The sequence below is a fragment of the Gopherus evgoodei genome, chromosome 1 (assembly GCF_007399415.2).
Source record: "Gopherus evgoodei ecotype Sinaloan lineage chromosome 1, rGopEvg1_v1.p, whole genome shotgun sequence".
Classification (NCBI taxonomy): domain Eukaryota; kingdom Metazoa; phylum Chordata; order Testudines; family Testudinidae; genus Gopherus; species Gopherus evgoodei.
In genome coordinates, this window is record NC_044322.1 from 310,501,167 (window position 1) to 310,527,401 (window position 26,235).

Genomic DNA, 26,235 nt, shown 5'->3' on the forward strand with positions numbered 1-26,235 from the left:
AGGCGGCTCTGCATGCTGCTCTCGCCCTCAGGCACCATTCCCGCAGCTCCCATTGGCCGCGGTTCCTGGTGAAAACTGGACAGCTAGTCACCCTAATAAGCGCTCTTCTACCTAATTTGTATGTGGAGCCCAGTCCAGTAGGTATACTTAGAGGCTGCCTAATTCCACACAAACAACTGGGAGAAAACTCTGATAACTTTTATCCCAGTGGTTAGTGCAGTCACCCAGAATGTGGGAAACCACTAGCTCAATTCCTCCCTCTGCCTGATGAGGAGAAGAGATTTGAACAGGAGTCTCTTATTTCTCAGTTGAATGGCCTAATCACTAGGCCACAGAATATTCTGGTGTGGGTTTCCCTCAATCTGTCCTACTGAAGTTCCACTTTAATTAAATAATTGAATAATTAAATGCTATTTGGGGGCAAAGACAGAGTGGGAATGACTTTTTAGCCCATTGGTTAAGACACTGACTTGAGAGGTGGAAGATTCTGTTCAACTCCCTCCCTGTCAACTGGGTCGGGAGGACTTGAACTAGTGGTTTCCCAAATCCAGGTGAGTTCTTTAACCACTGGGCTAAAGATTATAAGGCAGATCCACCTTCTGTCCTCCCCTCCACCCATCCCCTGAGTTGTTTTGTATGCAGTTAGATGGCCTCTGAGCATGCCTACTGGACTGGGTCCACATGAAAACTTAGGTAGGTGACCACCTGTCTTTCCTCAGCTCGTGGATTGCTCTGGCACTTAGGCAGGAAGTGGGTGGCCAGAGGCCTAGACTGAGGCTGCAGTGTGCAAGCTCAAAGACAGGAATGTAGGCACCTAGGGAACTTTTACTACTAAAACTTAGGCGCTGACTGAGTTTAGATGCCTATGGAGTTAGGTGGCAGCCAAACAATGGGAGTTTTGGGGGTTGCAGCAGCACCTAAAAACAGGACTTGCTACTAAGTATCTGGGCATCTGGGACGTAGCATTTAGGCTCTTGTTCCATGCAAGTTTGAGAGACAGTGATAATATGGGCTAAGTCTGTTAAGTTTAAATTAACTTGTTCACGAGAATTTAAAACTGCTCTATACATTTAAATATTAAAAATTATTCATCAAATCCACATCTGGTTTAAATCATTGAAGGTTCTGGTCCATTGACTCCATTGAAGTCAATATAGTTACATCAATTTATACCAGCTCGGGATCTGGTCCTCTGTGTTTTTTATTGTTTGGAATACAATTTTGGATTCTCTTTTGGATATTATAAAAGTTTCAAATAAAATCTTTTTCTTCAAGGGAAGATATCTGCAGAGCTAGAGAGAAGTGTGATACTCTAGGTAAGCTACTTTGTTAAATCAGTATAATATTTTAAGAGAACTTAGAATTGTATTACAGATATGAGGAAATCATACTGTAAATGTAAAGTTTACAATGTGCATCTTAGAAAGTGAAACTTTATGATATTGTATCCTTGGTAATGTAACCTTAGCTTGATATATATTCTGGGAATGATTTTCTGGATCAAGATAGGTGCTTAATTTGTGTGCCTCCGGCTATATCCGTTAAGCATCACTTTGAACATGTACCCCCAAAATATCCAATATAGTCAGTACTTCTACATAAATATTTTACTGTTAGGATTTTATATAAAAATTCATTTTTCCAGGTTTAGCAGAATTAGGTACAATGTGTGACCCACTGCGCAGCTGTTCCATAAGTGAAGAAAATGGATTAAGTGCTGCATTTACTATAGCACATGAACTTGGGCATGTGTAAGTATATATTTTCCAATGAAATAAATGTTTTGATTTCTTTTTTTTTTTAAATAACAAAAGCCCTTTACAGGACACACAAGCTAAAGCCCTTTACAGGACACAACATTCTCTCTGCCCCCTTGCATCTTGCCGCCTCTGCTGGCCAACAGGTAGGGGAAATAGTTTCATAGTTTAAGGCCAGAGGGGAGCATTAAACCATGTAGTGTGACTTCCTGTATGTTACTGGCCATTAAATTTCACCCAGTTACCCCTGTATTGAACCTAATACCTTGTGTTTGACTGAAGCACGTTTTCCAGAATAAAACTGTGGCTCTGTCACTCCCCATCCACCTGCTCACAGTGGGCATGGGGAGCATTGGCTCCAAAAGCCCCTGTTCGTCCCTTGTGCCCAGAGCTGTGATTGGAACAGATTGAACACTACATTCAGGGAGCTTAGGATGGGTACCTCCTGCACCCATCCACCTCCCAGGGTAGCCCTATTATCCTAACTACAATCTAGTCTTAATAAATAACGTCAGTTTAAGTAAATATCAAGTTGCTAATATAACCACAGGGCCTCATCCTCCCTGATTGAACTGACCTCGTTATCTCTAGCTTGCTTGCTACAATATATATACCTGCCCCTGGATATTTCCACCACATGCATCTGAAGAAGTGGGTATTCACCCACGAAAGCTCATGCTCCAAAACGTCTGTTAGTCTATAAGGTGCCACAGGATTCTTTGCTGCCTTTACATAACCATTTTAGAGCATCATAGGAATACACAACCAAATAGAAATATCTTATTAAAAATATGAGAGGAAGATAAGGACAACTCATGGTAAGTGCCATGCCTATCAATGAAGTAAAAGGCATATCATGCTCTGGGTCTGTGAGGCATGCCACAGTTTAGGTGATGATGGCATTTCACAGCCTAGAAGCCATATTGTGAATTGGATATGCCTTTCATGGTCACTTAGATGCATGCCACATGTTACAATGCTTCAGCTCAAAGAGCAAAATATTGCAAATTGCTGGTTGCATAAATATAATAATGCTGGCTTCATATAATTTGTGTATTTAATAGTCACAATTAAGGTGTGTGTATGGGAGCATATAGTATGTGTATCCTATTTATTAATGTATACAGTATGCTGGATAAACTATTTGTCTAAAACTACATGGTCCAAAGAGGTTGACATTTTCAGAGCCAAGTAGGGTGTTTAGCCACAAACGTATAGTGAAATTAATCCCCATTTAGCAGGGGTGCTGGAACAATTTGCATAGTAGGGGTGCTGAGAGCCATTGAACCAAACTGTAAACCCTGTATGTGATGGAAACCACTTCAAGCCAGGGGGTGCAGCGGCACCCTTAGTTCAAGCACTTATGCCAATTAGCCTTGAAAATCTCAGAGTGGTTCTTTCTCTGATAATGTAATACTAATCTCTATAACTGATTTAATCTACATGTATATTATACATAGTAAAAAAAAAGCTAGGAAGACTACGTTGGACTGAATATTCAGAATAATTCTCAATGCAGATAAAAATAAATTAATAGACTCGTACTTGATTGTAAGTATAAGTGAAAGACTGGAAGTATAGGTGGAAGATGAATTTATAGTGAAACCCCACTCATAAGAAGATTTTCACACACTTTTATGTTAAAACAAATAGAGCAATACAAGGTGTAAGTTTTGGTGTGTTTTTAGTAAGACAGTTGGAGCCTTATTTGAATATTTAAAGGTAGAATTTGGTCATAATGTGAAAATATACACCTACATTTTTTTAAATATTCATTTTTTCCCCAACAGTTGTAAGAATTAAGCCCCCAGTCTGTAATATATTTTGTTATCTTTTTGGATGAAAGATGCTACAGAATCTATCTAAGGCATTTCTAGGGCATCTATCACCATATTAGCAGAGAGGCACAATTACAGATGACGCCCATTATACGTGAAAGGCATTTTAAAACTTAAGAATTGAACATTTGGTGATGTAATAAAGTAAACTTAAATGAAATTTTACTGAATTTTTTTTGGAGTGTGTTTGTTTGTCTTTTAGATTTAATATACCCCATGATGATAGTTTTAAGTGTAAAGAAGCTGGAATAAAATATCAGTACCATGTAATGGCCCCAACTCTAAATTATCACACAAGTCCATGGACCTGGTCAAAATGCAGTCAAAAATATATCACTGAGTTTCTTGAGTAAGTATCAATATAATGTAGTCTGTTTTTTCAATTGTTTCTTGAAACTATTTAAAAAAATTGCTTAAATATAACTGTATGCTATTTTAATAGAAGTCTGTGTTCCTTTTTATTTGTATTATGCTATTTTGCCATGGAGTTGCTTTTCAGTTACTGAACAGTTTTTAATATTTTAATATTCATTCTTAGAAAAGTAGTCCTCTGTCCTTTAAAGACTGATGCAGGTGCTTACCTTTATTTACTGTGAGTAGTCTTGTGACTTCAACCAAGCTACTCACACTGTGTTAAGTTAAGGACATGCTGCAGTCTTTTCACGATCAGAGCCTGGGCAACACTATCAAGTACATCAATATATTTAACATGGTGTATCTAGATCAAAATGCACACCCTCTTCTTTTTATGAAAAGCTTCTTTTTAAAATGATAAATGCTGGTTATAATTAGTTTTTTCCTGAGTCATGACCTTTTGATCTTTTCCTTTGCTATGACATTTTTTTTAATTCTCCTTTTCTCAAAAATGCACAAAAGAGAGCATTGTTGATGAATTAATTGTAAGATAATCTTAAGCAGAATCAAAATGGGGAAATTTTCATCCATGCCTGTAATTTTCATTTTAGTACGCAGAACTTGTAGATCAGCATCTAAAATATGAATTACTGTAAACAGTTTGCATGAAACAGTTGAACATAAATAGAAACCTCTATAATTTTATTTTATATTACAAAAACTGCATATTGTTGTGCTGCATAATTATAGTGGCGATTGTCCTAAAATCATAACAGTTGTCTATCTCTTATGGTTTATTTTTGAAGTTTTATGTTTGTTGTTGCACTGATGTGATATTTTAGAAAGGCAGTTGTAAAGCTAAATATATGTGCAAACCCACAGCTTACTTTGTTGGGAGTTATGCATATATAAACACTGTAAGATCTGCCCCCACAATCAATTAATTAGTGTTTTACATTTTGTAATATAATCACAAAGTGATCTTATCCCCAAAGTTATATATTTGTAAAAGTTCAATAAAACCAATTTATTTACATTTTATTAATTTTGTAACAGTACTGGTTATGGGGAATGCCTTCTCGACAAACCAAATGGAAGAATATATGATCTTTCATCACAGCTGCCTGGATCAATGTATGATGTCAACAAGCAGTGTGAACTTATGTTTGGTCCTGGGTCACAAGTATGCCCCTATCTGGTAAGTCACACAACACAGAAACCCATCTTTAACATTTATTTAACAATTTTTGAAAAATATTATTTGCAGTTTCTTCAAAATTGAAATGAAATCCCACAGACTCTTTATCCTTAAACAATTGGTTTTTTCCTTGAGCACGTGGAAGCGTTTAAAAAATCAGCATGGTAGAGGACAAGAAACTTCAGTGGAAAGCTTGGTAGTTCTAAGTGCTAGGAGAGTTTTATGTGGCGTTAAGGAGTAAGTGGAATACGGTGATTTAGATCTGTTCATTTATGCATGAGGTGGTTGTTGTAGGAAACTGAATTTATACAGATGTATTCTGACATCAGTATTTTTCTCTTATTGTCTTACAAATGTATTCAATAATTATTTATTTTTACATGTTATCTATGCAATAACCTAGTCACTACACAATTTTTAATTAATTTTAAAAAGTGTTCTTAATTGTGAGTTTGGTAAACATCATTTTTCATTAAATAATTCATATACATGCTGAAAGGAATGAGAAGGGGATCCTGTGCCTTATTTTATAAGTTATAACTCATGCCTGTTAGAGATGCAGTGCTTAGAATAGCTTTCATGGTAAGCTTAACCTACAGGTCAAGGTCAACAGTTTCTTAATAGCAGAACAGTGAACTGGAAACAAAGCTGTATACATCTTGATACAATAAAAAATGGAATTTCAGTTGTTGGGTATCTGTGCAAACTTTAAAATGTCATTATGGATTCATTCAGTACTAAGAATTAAAGGGCAAGCACTGCCAATGTGGCATAAAGGCTCTGTTTCCACCTGCAGAAGAAGACTTTATTAGCATTACCGGGTTGAACTAATTAGATATGACAGTTAACATAGGATCAGATTTAGACAAACTTCAGTGGGAATATTTTTCGAGTAAATTGCTATATTTAATCTATAAAATTAAACACTTTATGACCATTTAATTTTTAGGCTTTCTCATTCATAAATGTATAGTGTGACTCATATACTCCCTTACTGTGAAAACCACTCAATATTTTTTTTAACACTAAATGCCAAATGTGCAATAACTCCATTGTATTCAATGAGAATTTACAACAGAGGCTGAATTAGACTGAGGAGCCACAAATGTTGTTAAAGCCATTTTTTCCTGTTCATCCACTTGGGGACAACTAACCCTAGTTTGGTGACAATTGAGGATTGAGTCTGCAGTTTTGGCAAAACTATTACAGTACTGCATATTGCATCTGTGAAATCATATTGAATAAAGTTTTCAAAAGTGCTTTTGTGATTTTCAGTGGGACTTAGGCTCACTAAGGTACTTTTGAATATTGACCCATTGTCAATAAATTGGTACCTCTATGTGGAAATAGTAGTTAATAGCTTTACATGGTGATTATATTCAGACCTTACGATATGTAGTAAATAACCTGAACCTCTAATTTTTTATAAAATACCAAGTTATGATGTGAAGTTAACTGATTTTTGCTAATCCAGTGAGTTCAATCAAAATATTCCATATTATTTGTTTTTCCTAATGCAGAATCTCCTCTCTTGTTTTATAAGGAGTAACATTTGTGAAAAATATTTTAATGATAGCCTTTAGAATTCTCCTATTTGCAAACATTAAAAGATGCATTTGGTAAGAGAAATGTAATTAATATGTAGGCCATTGAACAAAATGATGTTACAGGTGTAGCAAAGGAAATTAAATTTTGTTTTCTTATCAGAAACAATGCAAACGCTTATGGTGCACAAGTGCTGAAGGAATTCACAAGGGCTGTCGTACTCAGCATATGCCATTGGCTGATGGGACAGAATGTGGTCTTGGAATGGTAAGATTTAACCTCTGCTATTTCTCAATACTTACACATAGTAAAATCATGGAAAGAGTTGACAAGAAAGTTCAGTATCCACTGTTTCTCTGCCTTGCAACTTCTGGAAACTGATTGTATGGGCGGCACCCACTTGACCTTAGATGCAAAGTCTGGCTAACTCATATAATGTTGTAACATAAATATTATCAGATTGCAATCTCAGGCCAGTACATACAAAGGTTTAGGGATAGCACATTGGTAACAACAGAGTGTTGGCCTTATGGGGAAGCTGTCATTTCTCTTTTCACTTCTGGGGTCCCAAAAGTTAGGATCCTTTTTGACCAGTTGTTTCCTAAGCAGTTAGTTCTCTACTGCCTGCTGTGTTCCAGAAATGAATTTTCTAGGGTATAGGGTCCTCTGGGCTGATGTGGTGGTGTAATCTGCCAACCTAGACCCTGACCCTGCATAAGGAACTGCTAGTGTTGACCTATGTATCTGTGCAGAATCGCCTTCGATAGTAATCTGCTTGATATTAATCTGTGCTAGCAGTTCCCAGTGGGGCCCTAGTTTTATTATTTTTGATGTGCTTTCATAGATTCATAGAGTTTAAGGCCAGAAGGGACCATCGAATAATCTAGTCTGAGCTCCTGTATATCACAAGCTATTACATTTCATTTGTTCACCTAGAGTACAGTAACTTTGTATCTTTACAGATTTTCTGTTGTTGTTGTGTTTTTGATACTACATATATAATAGTAAATTTGATAATATAATTTGTTGGATAACAAATTAGCAAGGAAGGTTACATCTCCTGAAAAATCATAATTTTCTTATATCTTGCAAAATTAGAAAGAAAAAGTTACTGTGGGGCTGCCAGTGGGACTTTGGCCTGATTGAACCTTCATGTATTCAATATTTAACCTATTTTTCTGAATTACTCATTAAATATGATGAGAGCTCATCACATTTGTATTAAACCTTGTGTGTAATCATTATTTTAAAGTTACTACAGTGAATATGTAGTGATATCAGAGTGCTTTTGCTATGTAACCTAACAAAACCCCTTTGTTATGTTATTACTGCAGTGAAACTAAATAATTTTCTCTAGTAATTGAGAAGATAATCACAGTATTTAGAGCATTGACTTTGAAAGAACCAAAAACATGTGCAATGATTAATATGATAAAATGTGATTTGTCCCTATTTAAGGGCCTGCTTCTGTGCCCATCAAATTTGGTGAGAAATTTTCCATGGTCTTCAAAAGGGATAGGAGATGACACTAGTTATTAGCCTCTAACCAGTAAGACATGCTTAGTGTAATTGAGGCGCCATTCTCTTTGAGCCATAGTGTTGAATAAATCTATATTTTGCATTTTTGATTATGAATTATGTTATAACATTTCTCCCTCTGTAGATAAAGATATAAATGGCTTTTTAAGGAGTTAATAATTTAGCTCTAAAAGCACTGTTTAGATTTAGCATGTTGTTTTTTTTGTTTTAACAAATTATGTATCTAATCAGCTAGGTTTAAAGTTAATAATACAGAATAAACTAAAGTGAGTGAATAGACAGTTTTTACTGAACTCCTGGGTTGCTGAAGGCAACATTTTTTCTCTCTGTTAGTTTTTTAGATTGCAAGATCTTTGGAGAAGAGGCTTTTTTATTTTTATGTTTGGTATTTACAGAGTTGAACACATGAATGGTATAACAATAATAATAATAAATAATATTAATAGTAAATTCAGTCGTTACTGGTGGCATTTCCTATAATAGTAGTAGGTAAAATGCAGCATTGTTTGAGTCAGCATCTCAACAGAGAATAAAGAAAACCTTTATGTCAGGCTTTGAACTTCTCCTTGTCAGTGTTAATCACTTCATAAAATTCAACACTGGTTCATTTTCACTCTGAACTTCCTGCATAGTCCATTTAGTTCATCACAGTGCACTTTCTTCACCTAACAAATGTGAGGATATACAGGAAATAATTATTTTAGCAGGAGCAAAATAAACTTGTTGGACTTTCTGCCAGAGTGTCTGAAAATTTCTGCCCCCTCACCCCTTTTCTCCTTCTACATTCTGAATGCTGTTGTCTGGCAGTGGATCAGTTTTAGCAGCTCTACTGTCCCCCAGAGCCACTTGTCAGTACATTGATATTCACACTGTGTACCATCCCTTCCAGGTGGTTTTCGTGTTTGCTTTTTGGGCTTCACAAAAATCAATGGGAGGAGGAAGCATCTGCGGGTTCTAATCCTACCAGCACAGACCCACAAGGGAGCAGAGAAGAATACATGTTTTAGAATCCCTGGCTTACTTAATGCTCCACAGAGACTTTACTATAGGAAAAACAAGAAATAAAACTAGACTTACCAATGTGAATATTTGCTAGTTTGCAGGGGCATTTGCTATGGTGAATAGCTGAAATTTACAGCTCAGAGGAACAAATACTGTATTACTTGAAAACACTTCTAATGGCTGATTTGAGAGAAATAGTTAAATTGAACATACTGTGATAGACCCAGGCCAGTGGGGTGCAGGAGTCTGGTAGAGGGCAAATATACTGGTCCTATTGGCATCCAGCGGGGGTGGGCGGGCAAAGCCCGCCCACTTCTAAAGGGCCTCCCCCAGCCTAAGGGGAGGACCCACAGGTCTGGGACACCAAATAATTACGGGGGACAACTAATGAAAAAAACAGGATCGGGAGTGAGGTCATAGGGCTAAACGAAGGGAACCCGATGGGGACACCGAGCAGAGAACCCCGGACAACGCCCACTGCTCCTCGAAGGCGTCAAGGGAGCCAGTGGACGCCGCCCAGAGGAACTCTGCCCGGATGCGTGAGCAGACGGAGGAACGGAAATAGGCCCTACAGTCGCAGGAAATCCCGTCGGCCAACCTCCTCTCCCTGGTGTTGTAGATGGCCAGTTTGGCCAGGGCCAAGAGGAGGTTGAGAAGGAGATCCCGCGACTTCGTGGGGCCACGGATGGGGAGCGTTTAGATAAAAAGGTGAGGGGAAAAGTGCAACCAAAAACGCAGGAAAATATTCAGGAGGAGCTGGAACAGGGGCTGCAACCTGGCGCACTCCAAATAAACGTGCGCCAAGGTCTCCTTCTCCCCACAGAAAGGGCAGGTGCTAGGGACAGATGTGAACCGCGCCAAGTACACGCCCGTGCTCACGGCTCCGTGAAGGAGCCGCCAACTGATATCCCCGGCGGGCCTCGGGACCAGGGCAGAGTACAAGCTGGCCCACCGGGGCTCCTCACCCTCGAGAGGCGGCAGGAGGTCCCGCCATTTGGTATCGGGGCGGGATGCGAGGGTGAGGTAGTGAAGGGTATGGAGCACGAGCGAGTACAGATGTTTCCGTGGCGCGGTCTGGAACAAAACCGGCTGCAGATCATGCAGCCGGCTGGCAGTGAAAGGGTGAGGGGGCCGATTGGGTCCACGGGGCAGGGGCCCGATAAAAATGTCCACGGGGCCTGGGGTGGAGGGTGGGCGGGGCGTGCCCTCTCGCAGGACCCGGTCGAGGTAAGCCCGAGCAGCGGGCAGTAAAGCGGCCTTCACCTCCTGAAGTACGCGCTGGGGAGTACGAGGTCTGGAGAGCCCCATGCGCTGAGCGAGCGTCAGGGGATCCAGCCAGTCTCCCCGGTCGTAGTCCAGGAGGTCTCCGACCCTGGTGACTCCCGCCGAGACCAACCTCTGGCACACCGTGGGGGACTCCGCCACCTGCACACGAAGCTGGGGATTGTGTAGCAGGGGCTCCGCGAGGAGGTCAACCCCACGGTGGCCGCCACGGACCTGGTCGTTGAAAAGAGCTTCCAGGTCCGGAGGAGGTCTTGGTAGAAGACCGGCAGCCCGGAGAGGTCTCGCGGAAGACCTCTCGGATGGAGGTAAAAGAGCTGCCGGTTGTATCGGAGCCCTCGAAAGCGGCGGAGGAAGGCGTGCGCCAATACGCTCCACGCCGGACTACCCGCACCAAACAGGAGCCTCTGCAGGGCCTGGAGGCGGAAGACATGGACCTGAGCGCGTAAGCACTTCAGGCCCTGCCCCCCCTCCTCCAGGGGCAGGTGGAGGACCCCTGCAGAGACCCAGTGCGTCCCTGGCCAAAAGAACTCCAGAATCACAGTCCGGAGGTTGGCCAGGAAACCCGGGGCCGGGACCAGGGTGTTGAGTCGGTACCAGAGCATGGACAGGACCAGTTGATTAAGCACCAGTGCCCTCCCCCGAAGGGAGAGGCACCGGAGTAGTCCTGTCCATTTCCGGAGCCGCTCCGTCACCCTGCCCTGCAAATCCTGCCAGTTCTCCGGCGGAGACGGATGCGTGGCAGAAAGGTAAACGCCGAGATAGAGCAGCGGACCCGCGCTCCACCTGATGGCCTGAAGCGCAGGTGGGAGGGAGCTCGCCTGCCACCCGTCCCCGACCACCAGGCCAGAGCTCTTGACCCAGTTGACCCGGGCGGAGGAGGCCGCCGAGTACACAGCCTGGCAAGCCTCCACCCGCGCCAAGTCGCCCGGGTCCTGGACCACGAGGAGCACATCGTCGGCGTATGCCGACAGGACCAGCCGCAGCCCCAGCTCCCGAAGCACCAACCCCGTCAACCTCTTGCGGAGGAGACAGAGGAAGGGCTCGATCGCCAGAGTGTACAGCTGGCCCGAGAGGGGGCACCCCTGCCGCACTCCCCGCCCGAAGCTGACCGGCTCGGTCAGGGTCCAGTTGAGCCTGACCAGACACTCCGCAGAAGCGTACAGCACCTGGAGAAAACCCACAAACAGGGGTCCGAAGCCGAACGCTCGCAGAGTGCCCAGGAGATACCCGTGATCCATCCGGTCGAACGCCTTCTCCTGATCCAGGGACAAGAGGGCGAACGACAGACCATCCCTACACCCCAATTCCAGAAGGTCCCGGACCAGATACAAGTTATCAAAGATGGTGCGGCCCGGGACGGTGTAGGTCTGGTCTGGATGGACCACGTCCGCCAGCACGGACCCTAGCCGCATTGAGATGGCCTTCGCAACAATTTTGTAGTCCGTGCTGAGGAGCGAGACGGGACGCCAATTCCGTAAGTCGCGGAGGTCCCCCCTCTTCGGCAATAAGGCCAGCACGGCTCGCCTGCACGAGAGAGGGAGGACCCCGCTCTGCAAAGCCTCGGCCCAGACGGTGACCAAGTCTGGGCCGAGGACGTCCCAGAACACGCGGTAGAACTCCACGGTCAGCCCGTCCAAGCCCGGAGATTTATTGGTGGGCATGTGACGGAGGGCCTCCGAGAACTCGGCCAGAGTGAGAGGCAGCTCTAGCCGGTCCCGGTCGCCCGTGCTGACCGTCGGGAGCCCGTCCCAGAGCACTCTGCAAGCGTTAGGATCGGTCGGATCCGGGGAGAAAAGAGTGGCGTAGAAGGCCCTGGCCCTCTGGCACATCTCCGCCGGATCCGTGAGGGGGGTGCCGTCCTCCGCCAGGAGGCAGGTGACGTGCTTCTTGGCCCCCCTCCTTTTCTCCAGGGCGTAGAAGAAGCGGGAGCCGCGATCCATCTCGCGAAGGAGGTGGATGCGGGATCGAACAAAAGCACCCCGGGCCCGATGGTCTTCGAGGGCCCGGAGCTCCTCCCGCTTCTCCCGGCACGCTCCGCAGAGGGATGGATCCTCGGGGTTGACGGCCAGACGCCTCTCCAGCTCCAAGACCTCCCGCTCCAACTGCCCTATCGCCGCATCCCTCCGTCGGCTGGCACCCCGAGTGTAGTCACGGCAGAAGAGCCGGGCGCGCACCTTCCCCAGATCCCACCACCGCCGCACCGAGGAAAAGGCGCGCCTCTGCCCTCGCCAGGCCAGCCAGAACTCCCGGAAGGACGCCACAAAGCCCGCATCCTCCAGCAAACTATTATTAAAGTGCCAATAGGCCGGCCCCGGCCTCTCCGCACAGAGAGAGGCCGTCACGGTGGCAAGGTGGTGATCCGAAAAGGGGGCCGGCCGAACGCTGGAGGAGTGGGCCCGTGAAAGGTGGAAACGTGACAGGTAAATACGGTCCAGCCGGGAGTGGCACGACCGATGGGCCTCCACCCGGACGAAGGTGAACGTCGAGACGTCGTCTGGGTGGTGGTCACGCCAGACGTCCACCAGGAAGTGGCGGTCGACAATCTCTTGGAGGACATCCGCAGCTGCCGGGCACTGCTCGGTCCCCGAGCGGTCCTGTTCCTCGAGGGTGGTGTTAAAATCCCCTCCCAGGACCAGGCACTCACGAGGATCCAGGGAGCCAAGGAAGGCGGACGCCTGCTGATAAAAATGTAGCCTCTCCGGGGCCGATGTCGGGGCGTAAACGTTGACGAGATTAACCACAAGCCCTTCCACACGGATCCGGAGGTGCAGCAGGCGACCCGGCACAGCCTCGGCGACCCCTAGCACCTCGGGCCGTAGGTCGGGGGAGAACAGGGTCGCCACTCCAGCCGCGCAGACAGAGAAGTGGCTAAAGTAGGCCCCGTCCCCCCACTCCAGCCGCCAGCTAGCTTCAGCGGCAGGATCCGTATGGGTCTCCTGCAGGAAAACCACAGAGTACCCCCCCTCTCGGAGGAAGGAGAGCACCTGGCTCCTGCGGAGACCCATCCTACAGCCTCGGGTGTTTAAGGTGGCAAGGATGATCGGCGCCATGAGGAGGGCTGGGGGTGATCCTCGCTGGCAGACACGCCCACGGCCTCCGGCAGGCCACGCAGCAATCCGTGACCAACCCCGAAGGTGAGTAAGGAGTCACGGAAGACACGGACCCGCCGGTAGGCCGCGGCGGTCTGCTTCCCGGTCCTCCTACCCTCCCCCATGAGGGCCCTCGCGGCCCTGAGGACCTGATGGAAATCCCCCCACCGCTGGAGCGCAAGATGGACTTTGTTCCGGGAGCCACGGATGTCCTCGAGGAACTCCCGCAGCTCCTCTCTCAGCGCATGGGGGGCTGGGGTCACTGATCGATGACTGGCCCCCAGTGGGGCCCCTGTCACAGCCCCGTGGCCCACTGAGGCGGGTAGGCAGGGGGCAGATCCCCAACGTGGCAGCAGATGGACCGACGCCACACGACCCGCCCCGCTCCCAGAATCAAGAAGGGGCGGTGGAAGGGGAACAGCAGCCCCTGGGGGGTCGGGACAGGAAAGAACTAGTGAACCCGCTCCCTGGGAGGGATTGCCAGGGGCGGCACTGACATCACAGGAAGTGGGGGGGATAAGGACAGGGCCAACAGGAGTAGGGCGTGGATCAGGGAGAGAATCCGGGAAGGAGGTAGAAGCAGGATCCGGAGCCTCCATAGGTGAGACGCCGGAAGGTGGCTCCTCCTGGCCAGGCTCAAGGATCTGGGAAGTGGGCAGGGGACCCCTAACGATGCCGGGCTCAGCCACTGTGGCACGTGTGGCAGCCTCGGCACCCAGAGAGAGATGGTGGTCAATGGGGTCCCCGCTGAGGAAGGAGGGCGGGTCCTCCACACCCAAGAGGGTCACCCCCTGGGAAGCGGGTCTCGGCAGCAGGGCACTGGCCGTCGCCCCAAGGGGCTCGGCGGCCGTCAACAGAGTGCCACCCACAGCCGAGTCGAGGGAAGATTCCAGGGGACCCTCAGAGGTGGGAGCAGAAACAGCGGGTAGGGGAAGGGAACCCAGGGACAGGGGGGATGTAGTGAGGTCGCCCAGATCGAGGCCTGCCGGCAGAGGGTCGTCCTCCCCCTGCGTGACCGGGGTCAAACCCAGGGCCTCGATTTCTGCGTAGATGGGAGGGAGATCACAGTCCACCACCCCAGGGCCCTCCCTGCCAGCACCCGAGGCGATACCCACCGCGGCACTCTCAGAGGCGCCAAGTGGGAAGGGGGCGAGAGAGGCTCCCTCGGGGGCTTCCACGGGAAGGGACCCTGGAGGAGGGGCGGTGTTACCGTCCGGTGCTGCCACGGCATCCCCAGCCAGCTCCACACAACGGGAGTCATCAGGGGGCAAGGCGGAAGACTCGACATCGGCGCCCCCCTTCCTGCTCTTCCGGGGGGCCTCCGAATCCGAAGTATGTAAAGAAACTCGAGCCTTCCGCTTGCCCCGCTTCCCCTGCACTAAGGACCAGCCCTCCATGGCATCATCCGGGGGCAGGCTAACAGGGGTCGGCTCGGGGGGCAAGGGCAACGGCTCAGGGACTCGAGGAGGCAGTGGTGGGACAGCAGAAACCGGGGAGGATTCCCCCTGGGACGGGCCCTCTCCCACGGCCGGCGGTAGCCCCGCCACACCCTCCTCCACAGAGGTGGACCGAGAAGGAGGAGGAGGGGCAGCTTCGGGTGCCGGGCAGCTAGGGGGACCGGCGATGACAGGGCCGGCGCCTTGCCGGGGCTCGGGGGTCCCGGACGCTCCTCCGTGCTGGGCCAAGGGACAGTCCCTCCGGACGTGCCCCATCGCCCGGCAGAGGTAGCACCGGGCCTCCCCCGTTGAGTAATGCACCCGGTAGTGGGCTCCCTGGTAAGGGACCAGAAAGGACCCCTCGAGCGCCTCTCCGCCACGCGCCGCCGGCAGCAGTTGAAGCTGCACTTGCCGGCGGAACGAGAGAACATGACGGAGGGCGGGGTCCTTGCAGCCCAAGGGGAGAGGGCTGATGACAGAGACGGGGCGTCCCAGGGCAGAAAGGGCGGGCAGCAGGGCGGCATTGGGCAGAAGGGAGGGACGGAGGTCAAGATCAAGCGGACCCCCAGGTCTTCTAACGGCTCCAGGGGGACGAACACGCCCCCCACCGCCAGGCCCGTCTCTACCGCCTCCTGGGCGGCAGCCTCCGATGCCAGGAAGAAGACCACCTTCCCGTACATTTTGGAGGCCGCCACGATGGCCGTGGGCCCCACTACCCTGGCCAACGCCCGCACGTAGGTCTCCACGTGGGGCGAGGCGGGCACCAGGAGGCAACGGACGCCGTGCTTCCTGGTCAAAGTGGGAAAGGGGCCCCGGCCGCTGTAGATGTTGGCGGAAGCAGCGGGCGGAGGAGCAGCAGCAGGCGGGGGGGCCACCGCCACCTGGGCGTACGCCCTGGGGGCCGGGGGAGGGACACCTGCAGAGCTGGTGGAGGGAATAGCGGGGAGGGACGCCGCAGCCAGTAGCGGGGCTGCGGCAGCGGGGACAGTCTCCGCCATGGAGGGCCTGGCCTTTCTAGCGGGGCCCTTACCCTTCTTCCCACCCCGACCCTTCCCACCGGCTGGGGGGGCTCCCCCCGAATCAGAAGGGGCGAGAGACGTGGCAGCAACGGAGGTCTCCCCAGTACTCGCCGCCGCCGGTGCCCCAGCAGGGGCGGTGGTAGGTGGATCGGCAGCGGCGGTCGAGGTAGAAGCTTGGGCAGTGGACACGGGGGCAGGTGGAGGAGGGGTAGTGGGAGCATCGCGAGGGGTCTCCCCCGCCGCATCCCCCGCCATAACGAGGGCGGGGAGGGGGACAAACAGCGAGGGGAGGGGAGGGAGAGGAGGCGGCCACCCTTCCCCGCTAGGCTGCAGGCAGGGGAGGAGGGCGCCAGAAGGGGAAGGCTAAAGGGGCGTAGGGAGCAACCAAGGACTAAGGGTGGGATTGTTGCAGGGCACCAACGCAGAGGGGGGGTTCCGGCTCCTCCAGTTGCACTAGGGGAGCGGGGGGGCAACGGCAGAGGGGGGTGTACAGTGAACAAGGGGGAACCAAATGGGGAAGGGCACAAGCGCCTGAGAGGGGGCGTGGGCGCATGGGGGGGAACCGATCAGGGCTGGGGGAGCACAGGGTGGGGGGAAAGGGCGAGCTGAGATTGGGGTAGAGGGACCACGGGGACAGCTACAGGGCCGGGGCAGAACTATCAGGCAACAGAGGGAAATAGGTGGGGTGGACAAATGTGGCAAAGGGCAGGGGGTCAGTCCAGTATGAGGGGGGAGGTGGTGCACCACAGGCACTTGTGCCAAAAAGTCAATGGTTGGCTGCTGCTGCTGCAGGCCCAAATGGTGGAAGTGGGCGTGGTGAGCCAGGCGAGCAGCTCAGTCCCAGAGGCAGGAGTCCAAAGCAGAAGGAAAACAGCCAGCGGGGGTGGTGGAGGGGGCAACGATGGTGGTGGGGGCGAAGGGGGACACGGATGGACTGGGGACAGGCTCCACGCCACACCCCCGGTGCCCCAGCGGACACAGTCCAAACCCCCACCACAAGAGCACAGTTTGAAAAAGACTCAGTCCAGAAAAGCCCCCTCCACAGTGGTCTTCATACTGTCTCCAGCAGCGGGTGGTCCTCTTCTCCTTCCTCTCCTCCTCCGGGCACCAACAGCTCCCCAGCAACAGCCACAGTAGGCCCAGCAGCTCCAGGCGGTGGTGGTCTGGCGTCCAGGCAGGAGGGACCCCGCTCAGAGGGTGGTGGTCTCAGCAACAAGAGCTGGGGTCCCTTACTCCCCTCTTCTCTGGGAAGCAGGCCAGCAGCCCCCCCCAAGGGGCTGTAGGTGGAATAACAGCAGTAACTGAGGTGGGGGGGAACCACCAGCCAGCCAGCAAACAGACAGCAGAGAGAGGGGTAGGTGGTGGTGTCTAGCCCAGCCAGGGAAGCAGCAGGAGCAGGAACAGCAGCAGAAACAGCAGCAGCGAGGGCCCAGCGCCCAGCAGGAACAGCAGCAGCAGCAGCAGCCCTCTCTCTCCTTCCTCTACAGCAGAGTGGTAGAAGAGAGATTTCTGGCCACAGGAGAAGCAGGCTTCTGTTCTCTGAGTGACCAGAGCAGGGGCTGCACTAGAGTAGTCAGGAACTTGCTAGAACCAGTTAAGGCAGACAGGCTGATTAGGACACCTGCAGCCAATCAAGGCAGGCTAATCAGGGCACCTGGGTTTTAAAAGGAGCTCTCTCCAGTCAGATGGGGAGGAGCCAGAGGAGAGGAAGTGCATGTGAGGAGCTGGGAACAAGAGGCGCAAGGAGCTGAGAGTGAGAGGGTGTGCTGCTGGAGGACTGAGGAGTACAAGCATTATCAGACACCCGGAGGAAGGTCCTGTGGTGAGGATAAAGAAGGTGTTTGGAGGAGGCCTTGGGGAAGTAGCCCAGGGAGGTGTAGCTGTCACACAGCTGTTACAAGAGGCACTATAGATAGCTGCAAATCCATAGGGCCCTGGGCTGGAATCCGGAGTAGAGGGTGGGCCCGGGTTCCCCCCAAACCTCCCAACTCCTGATCAGACACAGGAGGAGTTGATCCAGACTGTGGGGGAGATCACTGAGGTGAGCAAATCTGCCAATAAGCGCAGGACCCACCAAGGTAGAGGAGGAACTTTGTCACAATACACATTTCTCAGGATTGCTTTTATAAGATTCTGAGAAAAAATATTATGCAGCATAATAATGGAAAATATTATATAGCTGGTGCTTTCTCCTCCCTCCCTCAGTAATCAAAGTAAGTTACCATGGTAACAATGTGAAGTTAGAGCCAGATCACATGCTTACTCTGAAATAGCTTGCTCGCTGGTAAAGCTGAGCAAATAACTGATTTTTTTGGATCACTGTCAGTTCTGAAAAAAGTGGGGCAAAATTGTTTCAAATAGAACCAAATCCAAAAAAGAATCAATCCAAAACAGATTTTTGTGGGTGATTGGGGAAGAAGTAGCCTTCCTTACAACTTATATCCCGGGTTGATGTGGGAGACTCATATTCAGTTCCCCCCATCTGTATGATGTGGAAAAGGGATTTCAGTTTGGGTCTCCCACATTGCAGAAGAGTGCCTTACCCAATGGGCTGTGGAATGGGCAAGTTTCTCTCGATGTCTCCTTCTGGCACTGTTCTGCCGTGTCATTAGAGCAGACACTTGAATTTGTCTCTCCCCAGCCTAGGTGAATACTCTTAACCACCAGGCAATAGTCACTTATACTGTTTCTCTGGCTCACTGACTAGTCATTGTTGCTACGAATGACTATGAATTGCCACTGGAAATGTAATTTCACTATAATTACCTTATTGCTATAAGGAGGTTTAAAAGGAAATAGAAGTTGTTTAAATAATTCCTTACAGTGTCTATATTGGGGTAGGCAACCTATGGCATGTGTGCTGAAGGCGGCACGCGAGCTGATTTTCAGTGGCACTCACACTGCCTGGGTCCTGGCCACCGGTCTGGGGAGCTCTGCATTTTAATTTAATTTTAAAAGAAGCTCTTTAAACATTTATCAGAGGGGTAACCGTGTTAGCCTGGATCTGTAAAAGCAGCAAAGAGTCCTGTGGCACCTTATAGACAAACAGACGTTTTGCATCCGATGAAGTGGGTATTCACCCACGAAAGCTTATGCTCCAAAACGTCTGTTAGTCTATAAGGTGCCACAGGACTCTTTGCTGCTTTTAAACATTTAAAAACCTTATTTACTTTACATGCAACAATAGTTGAGTTATATATTATAGATTATAGAAAGAGACCACCTAAAAACGTTAAAATGTATTATTGGCATGCAAAACCTTAAATTAGAGTGAATAAATGAAGACTTGGCATGCCACTTCTGAAAGGTTGCCAACCCCTGGTCTGATATGTACACTACAAAACATAGGCATAGGAAGTAAGGCTGCAGAGGGTGCTGCAGCACCCCCAGGGTTTATGTGGGGGTCCTGGCTCCCAGTTGCACACCTGGGGTCCCAGCTGCTGGCCCCCATGACTGGGGTTCTGTTCCCGGCCCCAAACGCGGAGTCCCAATTGCCAGCCCCGCTCTTGGCTGAACTTGTGGGATCCCAGCTGCTGGCCTAGGCAGGAATATAAAAATATTGCTCAAGCATGCAGGGGTGTAATCAGGAAGGCTAAGGCACAATTGGAGTTGCATCTAGCAAGGGATGTGAAGGGTAACAAGAAGAGTTTCTACAGGTATGTTAGCAACAAAAAGAAGGTCAGGGAAAGTGTGGGACCCTTACTGAATAGAGGAGGCAACATAGTGACAGATGATGTGGAAAAAGCTGAAGTACTCAATGTTTTTTTTTGCCTTGGTCTTCACAGACAAGGTCAGCTCCCAGACTGCTGCACTGGGCAACACAGTATGGGGAGAAGGTGAGCAGCCCTCCATGGTGAAAGAACAGATTAAGGACTATTTAGAAAAGCCGGACATGGGTCTGGATCTAATGCATCCAAGGGTCCTGAGGGAGTTGGTGGATATGATTGCAGAACCACTGACCTTTATCTTTGAAAATTCGTGGCGATGGAGGGAGGTCCTGGATGATTGGAAAAAGGCAAATATAGTGCCCATATTTAAAAAAGGGAAGAAAGAGAACCTGGGGAACTACAGCCTCACTTCAGGTCAGCCTCACTTCAATTCATGGCAAAATCATGGAGCAGGTCCTCAAGGAATCAATTTTGAAGCATTTGGAGGAGAGGAAGGTGATCAGAAAGAGTCAACATGCATTCACCAAGGGCAAGTCATGCCTGACCAACCTGATTGCCCTCTAAGATGAGATAACTGGTTCTGTGGATATGGGGAAAGTGGTGGATTTGATATATCTTGACTTTAGCAAAGCTTTTGGTACGGTCTCCCACTGTATTCTTACCAGCAAGTTTAAGAAGTATGGATTGGATGAATGGACTATAAAGTGGATAGATAGCTGGCTAGATTGTTGTACTCAACAGGTAGTGATCAACGGCTCCATGTGTAGCTGGCTACTGGCCCCATGCCTGCCCCCAGCCATGGCCCTGGCCTCAGCCCCCTTACCCCGTCCATGTCCCCCCCCTTACTGGAGACACAGCTCTGGGGGCGGAATGGGGGGCACAAGGTAAAAAGTTTGGGGATAATTTTGCTGGCTTTCAGCACCGCCCCCATAAAAAGCATTTCAGTGACACTGCTACAAAGTTAAGCTGACTTAAGTTACACTGATGTACAGCCACTGCTGTAATGACACCACTCTTGCACGTCCACACTATGCTCCTTGTGTTGGCAGAACGCATCCACAGGAGCAGCTCTTGCATTAGCACAGAGAGCAGTGCACTGTGCGTAGCTATCCCACTGTGCATCTGGCCTTCTGGGTGTTTTGGGAAGGGTTTACTATGCCTCATGGAGGCAGGTTCAGCATCACATGATGCAGGTTTCTCAATCTCATCGTTCCATGAGCATTCTGTTAGGTTTCCAGATTCTTTTCAGCTGCTCTGGTAGGCTTGTGAGCCAGCCATCTCTGTCAGAAAGCACAGATCCTGCACTGCTCTCCAGTGTTGTGCTGTGCGTTATGAACACAAGGCTATAAGAAGAACTCAACAGAGAGGCTATTCAGTGGAGGGAAGCCTTGAAGGAGCATTTTAACAATGAGCCACAGTAATATGTGTTGCTATAGTGTGCTGAGCCTGGCATTGTTTGTTTGCACCATGCTATGAACCTTGAAATGATTGCTGTGTGTGCCCGACTGTAACAATGCACATGCACCTATTGTTGGTGAATGTTAATAACAGTCACCCTATGATGGAGAATAATGAAGATAAATTCAGTTTCCATAAGTAGATTTTTATTCCACAACAATGCAAACATATCTATATAATGCTGAGGTAACCTTCATACATGCAGGGGAAAGTATCTTTAAAGGGGAAGGAAAAGGGAATTCATAAGCACATACACCAACGAATCTCTCACAGCTGGGTGTATGCACGGCTGTCGTGTTTAATCTCCTGCGGAATGGAGTGCCTTGGGTACTGCAGCAGCCCTGGAAGATACATGGAATGGGGGTGGGGAAAGTGTAAGGCGGTCCTGGAATGCTTTTACTTTTCTAATTAAGCTTTGTATGATTAGAGGTTTCAGCCACAATTAAAACAAACCTCAAACATATGGACTTGTTTCAGATGGAGATTATTTATATTTTTATCTAATGATTTGTTGTAGTGTGTTGTAACTCACATGGACCACACCACAGTATCAAGTGTACAGAGAACTCCCTTGTGATTCTCTCCCTCTGCCTCCCTACAGTGATTTCTCTTTATATCATGAGTTGTGCACCTGTGAAAAGAGGAAAGGATTTGATCCCCTTTGCCTATGATTTTTCTGCAGCTACTAGCTCTTATGAATTCTGTTGTAAATACATTTCAGTACTACCACTTCTATACAGAATTGAGGCAATAAATTCAAAAGAGCATATCAGAGCAAAAATATGGGGAGATGCATGTCTACAGATGCAGCTGAAAGACAGGGATTCTTGTAATTGGAAGCACTAGTCCATTTTTTCCCCCTGAAAACTGCTTTTGGGACATCTCTCTCCTTCCTTTAACAGAGGTGTCATAAACAGATAGCTAAGGGTTAATGTTCTTTTACCTGTAAAGGGGTAACAAAGGAAACCAAACACCTGACCAGAGGACCAATCAGGAAACAAGACTTTTTCAAAGCTGGGTGGAGGGAAGTTTTGGGTGCGAGTTCTTTGTTCTTTGTCTTGGGTCTGTGCCCTCTCGGCTCTGAGAGTGATCCTTCTATCTCCTGGCTTTCTAATCTTCTGTTTCCAAGTTGTAAGTACAAGGATAGTAAGACAATAGGTTTATATTGGTTTTTTTTTGTATTTACATGTGTGTAGTTGCTGGAATGTGTTAAATTGTATTCTTTTGGAATAAGGCTGCTTATTCACTTTTGTTCTTAAGCAATTGACCCTGTATATTGTCACCTTATTACAGAGACTATTTTTAATGTCTTTTTCTTTCTTTTTTTTTATATAAAGCTTTTTTTTTAAGACCTGTTGGAGTTTTTCTTTAGTGGGGACTCCAGGGAATTGAGTCTGCAGCTCACCAGGGAATTGGTGGAAGGAAAAAGTCAAGGGGAAAATCTCTTTGTGTTAGATTTACTAAGCCTGACTCTGCATACCCTCTGGGCGAGGGGGAGAGATTAGATCTCTCGGTACTTGTGTTTCCAGGACTGGAAGCAGGGAATCTCCTAGGGTAGTCCAGGGAGGGGAGCCTGGGAGGAAGTAACAAGGAAACAAGGAGAGGGGGTTATTTCCCTTTGTTGTAAGACTCAAGGCATCTGAGTCTGGGGGTCCCCCAGGGAAGATTTTGGGGAGACCACAGTGAGCTAGGCACTATATAATTCCTAGCTGGTGGCAGCGATACCAGGTCCAAGCTGGTAATTAAGCTTGGAGGTTTTCATGCTAACACCCATATTTTGGACGCTAAGGTGCAGATCTGGGAAGAAATGTTATGACAAGAGGTGAGAGTAAAAAGTACACCACTGTGCATCTGTGATCACTGTGGAGGTAGAGACCCAAATTATATTGCCCAGATAATAGAAGTTCGTTCCAATTCTGAGTATGTGCAATGTAATGGAAATACAGTATTGGTCCATATGACGCTGACTGAGTTTTAATAATACTATACAGAGCCATGTAACACTGCAATTTATTTTAACTTAACGTGTTTACTAAAGTAAAGATGGCTTGAAAACTGGGATTTATTTTAACACAAAAACTTTCCTAAGAGAAGTAAATCTCTTTTCTTTAATGAATAATCTATGGTAGGTGTTAAAAAAATTGTACCAATTTCCCATCCTCCATCGGTAATTTAACTGTTTACATCTATATAAAAAGTGAACGGCAGTGGTATCTGTTTTTACTTATCCAGGGAAAGATTTAATTCTGTTTCTTTTCATTCTTCTTTAAAACTGTGCCTTCCTTTCCCACAGCCTGAGGCTAAGCACCCTGATCCCCACCCTGATTGCTCCCTTCCCCAGTCCTCCACCCATATACCACCATCCTGACTCCACCCTCCACCTTCCCCCACAGCCCCCATCCTGACTGCTTCTCCTACACATATACCACCACCATCCCTGGCTCCAGCTCCCACTTTCCCCCACAGCCTCCAGCCTGACAGCTGCCCTGTCCAGCCCCAACACATATACCACCACTCTGATCCCAGCTCCCTCCTTGTAGAAGCGATATATCTTCCCTTGCCTTCTTCTATGCCTCCCTCAGCTCTTTGATTTTTTACACAGCACTACTGCATGTCCCTATCATAGCCCTTCTCCTCCATGCCCCAAGCAAGTTCCTGCAGCTGGAGCAGAGCTGTGCCTGCACAGCCTCCTCTCCCCACAGAGCCAGGAGATCCACCACCTCTCCTGTACTCCAGGCAGGAGTGCGTTTGCTGCGTGGACTGGCATGCTCAGCTAGGCAAATGCTATGTGAGCTCTCCATGCTGAGCAAACAGGAAGAGCAATTTCAAAACTTCTGGGGGCTCTAAAAGGGGAGGGGTGCATGCCTGTGTAACTGGCTGTAGGACAGCAGAGTTCAAACAGGTGACCAGAGTGGTCACAGTGCACATTGTGGGGCAACTTCTGGAGGCCTCTTAGGGCGATATAATCAATGCAGTGTTTACACTGGCACTGTATCACTCTAACTGTGTTGCCCCAAGTGCTACACCTTCTGATGAGGTGGTTTTATTATCTCAGTGTAGCAAGAGAGTTAAACTGGTGGGAGGAGCACTGTAATGTGTACACTTCCATAGTTAAGTCGACGTAAGCTGCCTTATGTCGATTTTAACTTTGTAGTGTAGACAAGCCCAGCATGTTTAACTGGATACAGGATAATGGAGCTGTTACAAAATCCATTCTACAGTTCTTCGGAGTATTGACAAGTCCTTAGAAGTTGCACTGGTTTAGCTTAAATCCAAAAGTGAATTAGTTAAACCAATGAAAACCTCTGTGTGGACACTCATAAATCAGGTTTAAACTGATATAAATCTTTTAGCTTACCCAAGCACAAGCTAAACCAATGAAAGTCAGGCTTACACTGTCCAAAGAGTATCCACATGCAAAATTGTACTGGTTTAAATTCTACCTTTAGTTAACCTAGTGCTAGTTTTTGTGTGGACCAGGCCTAAATGAATTTGCATCTTGACCTGACTTCAGAGCTATGCCAAATTAGCTTTACATGAATTGAAATATAGGTTCCTGCATTTGTTTTTATTTCTTTAAATTTTGTGTACTAAAAAAATTGTTAAATAGTAGCTATCAGAAAGCAGCAGTGTTATGCAGACTTTAAAAGTATGAAAAATACAGGCAAGGTTTGATTTCATTTTACAACTGGTCAGAATTTTCTGTTGAAATGTTTCTTCGATGAAAAATATGCTTTCCTCAAAATCAAAATTTTCTTTGAGAAAATTTCAGTTTGCTAAGGTTTTTTTTTTTCAATTTTCTGTTGGGAATCTAAACAAAGTATTTTACTGTTGTTGTGAATAAAAACATTTTAGTTGGTTGAACTAAATCAATATAGTCTGATAAAAGAGCCTGCCCATGGATGAGAATGAAGTATGAGGTGCCCAGACCACAGTTTCAGTGAAGCATAGTGGCTGCTCAGGTATTTGCATTTTAATATTAAACCGAGCCTAAGCAAAACCTTTTGATTCAGGGATGTCTAAATGTTTTCTTGAGATCAAATATGTAAAAACAAAAAGTTTCAACCCAAAATGTATGGAACTTTCCATTCTGCAATAATTTAGATATTTCTACATTTTGTTTCAATTTGTGATGAAAACAAATTTTGAAATATTGGAATTTACAATGAGATATATATTCCATTTTTGAACAGGTCTACTTAATTTTTAATTAGTTTGGATGTTCCTAAGTGGTGGTGGGCTGTGGGGGAAGGTGTGTGATATGCCAAGTGGCAAAATGTGGTGATTTCAGGATGGAGTGACAGCATGCATATATATATATATATATTGTTATTGATTAAACTTACTGCAACATTACAATGTTATTTGGTTGGTGCCTTTGTCTGGAGTTCAAACTTCTGAAAACTCAGAAATGAAGAGTTAAGGTACATGCCACTTCCACAATGGAATCTTAACTCTGCCTCTTGGAGCTGGCAATAGAAACTGGAAATGGTTCAGTAAGGGTGGTGGGGAAGGACTAAGAGAATGTGCTGCTGTTTGTGTTTTGTTCCACAGATTTGAATTCCAGCAATCACTCCAACTGCCTTTGTTGCATTAGGTTTAGCTGCACTGAATGCTGGAGAGATTAGTCAGAGCAGGTTGGCATACTTGTTACTGTGATATAACAAGAAGCGGATGTGTACTTCGAAGGATCAAATATACCTCATTTCAGTAGGCTGTGTCAGTAGCAATGCATAGTGGTCTTTTTATGGCAGTTGTCAGCAGTGTGCTGGTATACAAGACAGTGGTCTCTGGGACCTAGTGTCTCAGAAGAAATTCGTAGAGTAAAGGTGAAGGGGAGGTAATGTGTAGCAAGTCTAGGGTGGTTTGTGCGGAGTAGGGGCATTGCTTAAGTGTAGGCCAGGTATAGGTAGCAGCTGTTTGCTATGCCTGACCTAAACCTTAGTTTTGCCTTAGCAAAGAGAAGATGTGCGATACCGTCATACAGTGCTGTTGTGCTCTGTAGCACCTATAAGGGTAAAATGCTAGTATGTGTGTGTTAGCTGTGT

At 47.5% G+C, this 26,235-nt stretch overlaps 1 protein-coding gene across 1 annotated transcript in view; it reads left to right on the plus strand.

Moving 5' to 3' along the window:
- Positions 1 to 26,235, plus strand: part of ADAMTS20 (ADAM metallopeptidase with thrombospondin type 1 motif 20) — a 196,959-nt gene that overhangs the window by 52,593 nt on the left and 118,131 nt on the right. The window contains 5 exon segments of the mRNA XM_030548927.1: positions 1,276 to 1,316; positions 1,646 to 1,751; positions 3,798 to 3,944; positions 5,006 to 5,147; positions 6,855 to 6,959. Of these exon segments, the coding sequence (XP_030404787.1) occupies positions 1,276 to 1,316; positions 1,646 to 1,751; positions 3,798 to 3,944; positions 5,006 to 5,147; positions 6,855 to 6,959 (541 nt within the window).